Source organism: Seriola lalandi, unplaced genomic scaffold, assembly GCF_002814215.2.
Source record: "Seriola lalandi dorsalis isolate HSWRI2012SDOR001 ecotype SW California unplaced genomic scaffold, Sedor1 jcf7180002054752, whole genome shotgun sequence".
NCBI lineage: Eukaryota > Metazoa > Chordata > Actinopteri > Carangiformes > Carangidae > Seriola > Seriola lalandi.
In genome coordinates this window covers 20,494-29,963 of record NW_019525305.1, presented here as the reverse complement: position 1 = coordinate 29,963, position 9,470 = coordinate 20,494, and the positions used below count along the sequence as shown (strand labels likewise).

General features: G+C 45.9%; 1 protein-coding gene across 1 annotated transcript in view; it reads right to left on the bottom strand.

Annotated features, from left to right (window-relative positions):
• Positions 1–9,470, bottom strand: part of LOC111668719 (voltage-gated delayed rectifier potassium channel KCNH1-like) — a 40,888-nt gene that overhangs the window by 18,696 nt on the left and 12,722 nt on the right. The window contains exons 5-6 of the mRNA XM_087178929.1: positions 966–1,165; positions 599–851 (exon numbers count right to left, since the gene is read on the bottom strand). Of these exons, the coding sequence (XP_087035055.1) occupies positions 599–851; positions 966–1,165 (453 nt within the window). The remainder of the gene's footprint in view (positions 1–598; positions 852–965; positions 1,166–9,470) is intronic.

The window sequence follows — 9,470 nt, the reverse complement described above, 5'->3', positions numbered from 1 at the left end:
ATATTTGAAGAAAATAAAGATAAATAAATACACAAATAATTAGATTTTGTTGTCAGGAGGAAACGTGATGAACAAACTCTAAAAACATGTTTCCTCTCGTCACGTCTTCAGTGGGAGGGACTAAGATGAATTGTCATGACGACCGGCGACTGAAACGACAGGAGGGAACTCCACCTGATTTTCAGATCTCTAAGTCATTTCCTGCTTTTTCTGAGCAGCAGCTTTTTTTTTTCTCCCGGTTGAAAAAACTTTTAGATTTTAATGGTTGATTTTTGAAATATTTCTGTTATTTTTTGAGTAAAAACATTAAAATAAACTTTTCTAGAAATAGTTTTTTTACATTATGTTTTGTGGTTCCGGCTCCACCTGTCAGATCTCTGTTTCATCTGAAGATTAATCTAAAAGTGTGTTCGATTAAACAGTAATGAAAACAATCAGCTGAAGGTTTCCCTGAGTAAATCAGACATTAAAGTCAAGGACGAACGATAAACGATTAATTACACATTAAAGAAAACAAAACATGAACGAATGAATCTCCAGTAAAAACACTGTTTTTCTCTGTTTGTGAAATATTCAAATCCAGATTCTCAGTTCTCACCTAGAATGGCCACCACCTCGTCGTCCTGGATGACCTCCAGTGACCCCGACACCACGAAGCAGAGGCTGTCCACGCTCTCTCCGGCGTGGTAGATGAGGTCGCCCGGCGCGCTGTGGACGGTCTGGAACTCCATGGCGAGGGCGCGCAGACAGCCATCGCTGGCCAGCCGGAACGCCGGGTGTTCCTTAAACACCTTCCTGTTGAGGTGGACGCAGATGTCCGCTCGCATGTCCTTGGGACAAATCTGCAGCACCTAAAAAAATATGTCATGTCACAGTGTCATTCCACCTTTGTGTCAGTGCCTCTGATCTGTCAGCGCCATCCCAACACTCTCCACCTGAGACGGCGAGCAGGACGGAGGCGTTACCTTGTCGGTGTCGATGCCTCGGGACATGGACCAGGTGGACACGATGTAGTCCATCACCCGCTCGCTGAGGCCTTTGGGCACCTGGTAGAGTTTGAGGAAGTCTCTGACGCTGTTGAGCATCTCGTGGTAGCGGTTGGTGTTGGCGTACATCTGCTGGAAGATGGTGGTGACGTTACCGAAGATGGTGGCGTACAGCAACGCTGCGGACAGGAAGGAACAGGAAGTACAGACACTGCATGAGTTAAACAGCCAACCCCATCCCCTTTAAGAGCAGCGGCGCCTCCAGGTTGACAGCTCTTTTCCACGGCAGGTACCGACTCTCTTTTCTTTTGGGTTTTACATCAGATATTGTGGAAAGAACCTGGTGCTCTGTTTTCTTTCTCTCACTGAGGCCTGATAGATTTCTGATCCATGCTTTTAATACGGAAACTCCCAAAACAGCTGAGGAGGTGCAGACGTTTCTCTGCTTGGTTTCCCCTTGATTGGAGAGAGAGCGTGAGAGCTTTGTGCTGCAGTCGCAGCGCAGCATCGAGGGGGAACGACCTGCAGTGGGAAAGAATTGAGTCGGTGCCTCGCGCTGGAAAAACGCTTCAAAGACACAACGACATTGAGAAACTACAGCGAGTGAGTTTCAATACGTTTCACAGAATTACACAAAAACAACTGTGTTTTTGTCCTAGAACTATTTTATTAAAGCTTCATAGTTTAATCCTCCTGATCAGTGGCTGTGACTGGTTTAGTTACCACAGGGTTCACAGGCCGGCGTGCTCGGCTTGTTCCGGATCAGCTCTGATCCTCAGACTCTGCAGCGCTCTGACATGTACGTCACAAGAAGTTTGGTAGTTTTTAAGTTTGTGAGATTAACTGTTCTATCACCTCCGAGCCTGAGCTCAGCTCATCAATACAAACTGCTGCAGTGCCTCCCTGACTCAGCCCCCCCCCCCCCCCCCCCTCAGCCTGTCAGCAGTATGGACCCGGGGTCAGCGGATCAATACCGCCCCTGTCCAGCAGCAGCAGCAGAAACCTGCCGTCGTCCAGCACTGACAGCAGCAGCTCAGAGTCGCAGTCGTTACACGGGACTCGCAGTGACCTTCACAAAGGTCACAGCACAACTTCAGCGCAGCGGCGCCGCCGAGCCGACGCTGAAACAGCAACAGCAGGTCCAGAACCAGAGCCAGGTCCGGAGCTTTGCCGCTGAGCAGCCGAGGTGTTTGTTATTTTGACCTGCCAGGACGAACGACGGGAAACGTTTCAGAAGCTCACGGCTACATTCATTTACTCACTAACAGATGTTTAATCCAGAACAGATGTTCCTCTCATCCACCAAAACAACAGAACAGACGGTCAGACCTCAGGAGAGAGTTCAAGGGTCTGACTGAAATCATCTTTAACACAAGTATCAGGTATAAACAAGAAGAGAAGAAGAGCTGGACTTTATTTTCTTCTCATAATCATTTAGTTTTCATCATCTACAATGACTGAAATGATCTTTGTTTTCATTTTTCTAAAAACGTTATCCTTGAAGGAGGAGGAGCCAGATGTTTCCCTCAGCAACATGAACCGCCACGTTGTTCTGTAGCTGTTTGTTAAGTTACTGCATCTTCACACAGAGATCATTAAACGCCGCAGGTGCGTGTTAGTCCTCATGTAAAGGTTAGAAAACCTCTGTGGTTCACTGAGGGACGTCGGTAAAACTGAAACTAAACTAGTCTGACTTTGACTTAGTGCAGAAAATAACCACCTGAGATGAGAATAAATGTTCGCAGAGGCGGAGAGGAGGAGCGAGGTCCGGTCTGCGAGAGACACCAACAGATGGAGGATGTTCCTGAAAGAAACTGGACCAGTTATTTCTGTCTTACATCCCAGCCTCATGTCACAGAGCAAGCGCCACAACGCTCGCACTCGCTACGGTAATGACCCCAACTCTCATCCTGGATCCGGGAACCTGGCTGTCATAGCAACCCGCTTTCCATCAGCCGACAGGGGTGGGGGTCAATAAACACTCAGCTTCCTTCAGTGCTCATCGTGAGTCTAAATAGGAAAAAGGTTTTACCCAGCCTGCACTGCAGCCTCAATACAGTCCAAGTACAGTTTCTGTACAGGAGCCCCAGAGGGACAAACTGTCAGAGCAGGATGAATCCCCGCACTGCAACAGGAAGTGAAACTGGGTTAGAGGTTTCCTTCGCCGCCTCTTGATCTGATTTCACTGCTGACAAACAATCTCTGCAACAAATCCGACTCTTACGAGTGAAGAAGTTTCTCATTCGTCGGGATTCAAAGTCAGAGCTGAACGTGATCCAGACGAACAGGCCGTAGATCCTGATGTGACACCGGACGACAGCAGCTTCCGATGAAGGAGACAAATTGTCAACATTACAGCTCTTCATCCTTCAGCTCGGTGAGGAAAAGCTTTTACCTGCAGGACTCTGGAAAACCTCCACCAGCTCACCGCCGGCCCCGAACGCCACACACTGCTCACGTACACCGCCTTCAGCTGAACTAAGAGCGGTTTGGATTTCATAAGGTAAAACCAGCGGCTGCCGACCTCTGATATAAAACCAGAGTGTAGCTGTGTCTCATCGTCATGTTTCAGATGTCTAACAGTCTCCAACAGTTTCACCAGAGAGACGTCTCCCCTCTCAACTCCTCATGGTTTCAGTTCAAATGATCCGATATGTCACAACAACAACAAAAAAAGAGAGAGATTACAGACATCTGTCGACCCCTGAGGTTCATCTGGTGACCCTCTGAAGGTTCCCGACCCCCATGTTGGGAGCCACTGGACTAACTGTATAGTAGTTAAAACCAGCTCCGCTTGGAGCAGCTAATAAATAGATAGATTTATTTAACCCCTAGGGGAAATTCATGTGTCCATTAGCTCATTGTTGATAATAATAATAATAATTACAATAATAAAATCAGTTAATAACAAATGATCAATAATAATTAGATGAGTCCACTTCCTTTGTCTCAGGTGTTGTACAGTGGCAGTGGGAACAAAGGATCTCCATCAGTATGAACAATGTATTTTGCAAAGTTTTCTGCAAAACAAATAGTTTTACTTTTAATGTTTTTGCTGCTGATGCGTCTGAACAGCAGCAGGGTCTCTGCCTGCCAGCGCCCCCCAGAGGCCGCAGTGTTCATTACAGCCACCATATCAACAAACAACATCCTGGTGAGTCTCAACAGTAGCGGAGCATAAAATGTAAAGTTCATCCTGATGGTGGCGCTCGAGAGAAGGCCGCAGGTTCATCCTCTGGAGAGCAGGAATGAGATCAGAAGTTTTCAGAAAAAGAAGTTTGTGAGATATTTTTTCACACACCGAGGTTTTGGTCGGGAGGAATTATTTCTAAAGTAAAGTTGTTGGAGTCACCAAAGCCATCAGGATCCATCCTCTGGGGAGCTCCAGTATAAATATCCAAACCAAGTTTATAGGCTGGATGGACTAACATTACTGTTACACCGCACAGCGTGTCGAACTTAAATGTACATGGCAGGCCCTTGAAAACTTACTGAGAAACACGGTGCAGAGGAAGTTAATTAAATATTTAGAATCGAGGTTGTTGATGGAAAATGTGATTTCGTGTTTGTGGAGAGAATTTTTCGGGGTCTCTCGATGAAGAGCCTCATAACTCTGGATTTAACAAACTCGAACCAGCAACTGCAGCTGGTTTGGTTTCACGCAGAGATCCACAGTTACGACGTTTCACTGTCTGTGGTGCTTGAACATTGCTGTGCAGCATCAGTGCAGCTCCCTGCAGCTCTCAGGCTGAATCAGGCGTCTCGCTGAGCAGCTGGACGTGTGCAGACTGCAGCAGACAGCAGGGAGGACGTGAGTCCAGCTGATCCGACAGTGCGCTTAATATTTCAGTGAGGAACTCCACCGCACCAGACCTCGCCGTGTCAGAGCGCATCACGTCGCGGAGGAACTCCCGCTAACGGAGAGGCCGTCCATCTGTCCGTTCGGATCCGAGGAGACAGGCCGTTCTAAATCTGTAAAACGCTGACGAGCTTCACTGGAGTCAAAGCGCAGAGAGAGCGGCTCGTCACCTCCAGGTCTCCTGCTGCGTCCGGGACAGACCGGGAGAGACCGGGAGAGACCGGGAGAGACCGGGACAGACCGGGAGAGACCGGGAGAGACCGGGACAGGCCGGGAGAGGCCGGGAGAGGCCGGGACAGGCCGGGACAGGCCGGGACAGGCCGGGACAGGCCGGGAGAGGCCGGGAGAGGCCGGGAGAGATCGGGAGAGACCGGGACAGACCGGGAGAGACCGGGAGAGACCGGGAGAGACCGGGACAGACCGGGAGAGACCGGGACAGACAGTGAGAGACCGGGAGAGACCGGGACAGACCGGGACAGACCGGGACAGACCGGGAGAGAACGGGAGAGAACGGGAGAGACCGGGAGAGACCGGGAGAGAACGGGAGAGACCGGGAGAGACCGGGAGAGACCGGGACAGACCGGGAGAGACCTGGACAGACCGGGAGAGTCCGGGAGAGACAAGGAGAGACAAGGAGAAACCGGGACAGACTGGGACAGACCGGGACAGACCGGGAGAGACCAGGAGAGACAAGGAGAGGACGGGAGAGACCGGGACAGACCGGGAGAAACCGGGAAAGACCAGGAGAAACCGGGAAAGACCAGGAGAGACAAGGAGAGACCAGCACATGAACGCAGCAGGTAACAGTGAAGGTCAAACAATAAACACACAGTGAGGAAGTTCAAAATTAAAATGACATTAAAGTCAAAGCTGACTCAGTCATTTCCTGCTCACACATTAAACCGGTCCACACATTACTGCAAACTTCCCTTGGTGACTTAAATGATCTCTAAGCTCCTCCCCTGAACAGCAACTACGTCCAATCACAGATTAGCAGCTGTAAACGGTTACATCAGGTGTGAGAGAGATCTTCTGTTTACTAAGAGTCTGATGTTTTTTTTAGTCTTTCCAAAACCAAGACAATAAGAGCTAAAGAGGAACTGACTGTTAAAATGTTAACGGTAACAAATCTCTATTAATGCTGATGGTGAATCTGTGACGGGCGGAGACCTTCACAGGTGTAGCAACAATAAACGGAAGCTGGGGCTCATCCAGCTGCTCTGATTGGCTGCTGCTCACTGTCAATACCCTTCAAGACAATCCTGACTCAAGGTCCACTTACAGGCTTTTTTACGAAGATTTTAACCAGACATCTCTATCACATCTAAGAGGTTGAGATCCCAGTCAGAAATAACTAGTAAGTGGACCTTAAGTTAACATTGTTTTTAAACCCATTTTTAACCAAATTATTACAAGAACTTTGGGGCCACGGGGATTTAACACTTTTCTTTGGTATTTTAAGTGCTGTACTGCTTTTATTTTGAAAACCTTGACGATGGTGTTATAAGATGCTGATATGATATAAAATCAGTGGTTTGATTCTGACTTTCTTTCGGTAAATCTGTTTCCGTTGGTTGGTGGACGTCCTGAAAGACAAGTGAATTTTTTCTAGGAAGAAGAAAAAAAATTAAATGATGAAATGATTCCGCTGTAAAATATTCTTCTTCTTCTACAAATGAAAAATAAAAATGTAAATACATTTCTAGCCAAAAGAAGGAACAGTAATGTTACATACCTTGCTAACACACATTACATGTACCTTGTGTTCAGAGTGCATGGAGAAATTTAATTTAATTACATTAAATATCACCACTTCAGCCTCTTGTGGATGAAATCAGCACTATAATTATTTCTTCCCAGAAATATTCTTCTTCACTTGTCTCTCTGGGCTCGTTTTCACCGAAGAAACAAAACAAAAACTGTCACTTCAGGGCTTCCGTACTGGAGTCGTTACACGAGTGAGGTGGACGTATCCAGACAGAAGTGACCGTGACAGGAGGTGATGCTCAGCTGTTTCATACGAGCCTGAAGCCTGTTTGTGTAACTGTGTGAAAACGACACAACGTCTCTCAAACTCACAGCTGCAGGAGGAAACAGAGGATCAATCACACAGAGGAGGAAGAGGAGGAGGAGGAAGAGGAGGAGGAGGAGGAGGAAGAGGAGGAGGAGGAGCTCACAGGGTTCAGTCGACAAACAGCAGAAACCACCGAAACAAAAGAGTGCAGCCTCAGACCGACTGACTGACAGCTCTTTAAACACGGGAGGACAAACAGCGCAGAACAAATACAGCTGACTCATGTTTCCTGATGCTTCTACAGCTTCGTTTACATCACTGATGTTTGTCCACATCACTGTAAAACTGCTGCGTCTTCAGTTATGATCCGTCCTTCAAACACACTTTATTGTAAATTCTAGTTTTCACACCAACGATTTGAAAAGACGCCACGGACACGTGTGAGGGGAAATACGATGATGCGCAAGACATCGACAATATTTCCATGTGATCAGTCTGACAAAACAATCTCAACTCAAGGTCCACCTGCTAACACGTTCCAGGGCTTTCAACCATAAAACATTGTCATCAGAGGATGGAGTTTGCTGCAAGAGGTTAGAAAAAAGTTGAAGATTAAAAGTTGTTTATTTTGTAACAATAAAAAAATAAATAAATTACATGATAAATAATCTGACACCAACGAAAAATATAAGAAATCAAATCATTTTAAAATTTCAAATGTTCACATTTCAAAATATAAATATAAAGAAGGAGGAAAAGCTCTTATTTTTCAAAATATTGATTATAAAGAAAAATAAAAAGTTAATAACTCAATAACTTCAAATGTGCTCATGGACGCATAAAGCCCCTCTAAGGAGTTTCAGCTGCTGATGAAGACCGTGTGAGATAGCTGAAAGCTCCGGAACAAGTGGTTCTTGAGTCGAGACCGTGGCGTCGGTGGAGTCTCGAATACGTCACATCATAGAGCTTCATGAGGAAACGGTCAGAGCGGATTAACGACCTTGAAAAGCTCGTTAAGAGGAAACAGAAGAGGGAAGTGGATGTTAAAGGGTTAAAGGGTCGTTTTAACTCCTCTGTTTGTCAACTGTTAAGTTCATGTGGTGAGAAAATGGCCGACTGTTCCTTTAAGTGTGATTTTCAGCCGCCGCAGAGCCGCGGTCTGCGTGGGAGGAAGCAGAGGAGTTGTTTTCTGGCGTCAGACAGCTGATGTAGACTCTCTGCTCCACACGGGTTCACAGACACTGATGGATCATTATGAGATTTCACATTAACAGATTTCACTCAACAGACGCAGCTGAGAAAAATAAATCGCCTCCTCAGTGGATGAAGGTCGCTGTGATGGAAACACAGCCACATGTTTCCTCTCTGTCTGTATTTTAGACATTATTATTATTATTATTATGATGATGAAAGTAACAACTGTTCACAAACACGGATTAAAGAAATTCATCATATTTATGTCAAACATTAAACCAGTGGGTGAAGTAGAGGAAATATTTCACTGGCTGGATGTTGCAGAGAGAAGCTTTGAAGATTTGCAGTATTTGGTTAAATTAAATTCACTCTGTCTGAAATGTGTTGAACTGGTTAACGAGCTGTCAGATCGTTAAGGAAAAGACTTGTCGTGTATTTATATTATCTCTGTGTGAAACCTGGAGCGACACAGTTACATTTATACATGTGAAATATCTCCTTAGATCACCTGACAGGAGTCACATGTTACTGGAGGATGGAGGATGGATGGATGATGGATGATGGATGGATGAATGATGGATGGATGGATGATGGATGGATGATGGATGGATGGATGGATGGATGGATGATGGATGGATGATGGATGGATGGATGATGGATGATGAATGGATGATGGATGATGAATGGATGATGGATGAATGGATGATGGATGGATGGATGGATGGATGATGAATGGATGATGGATGAATGGATGATGGATGGATGGATGGATGGATGATGAATGTATGATGATGAATGGATGATGGATGGATGGATGGATGATGAATGGATGATGGATAATGGATGATGGATGAATGATGGATGGATAATGGATGATGGATGGATAATGAATGATGGATGGATGGATAATGGATGATGGATGAATGATGGATGGATGAATGATGGATGAATGGATGATGGATGGATGAATGATGGATGAATGGATGATGGATGGATGAATGATGGATGAATGGATGATGGATGGATAATGGATGATGGATGGATGGATGAATGAATGATGGATGTATGATGAATGGATGATGGATGAATGGATGGATGAACTGATGGACAGTTCATTTTACAGGATTTTATTTCAGATTACAGATTTAGTTTTTCTCAGGTTCAGATTGAAATAAGCAGCGACGGGCCTTAATCTGCAGAGTGTGAAATCGCCACTGAGCTTCAGTCGAGCTCTGAATATGAGTCGGACCACTGAGTCAACCATCAATAAATTATTGACAGACTCGTCTGACTCTCCTCTGCTCCTGTACAGAGGGATTGTGGGATTGTTTAGTTCATTTTGCCGGGAAAAGACACATGGAGGACAAAGTCCCGCCGTCTGGAGGTCTGACAGGGTCGTTCTATAGAGAGTCTGGTT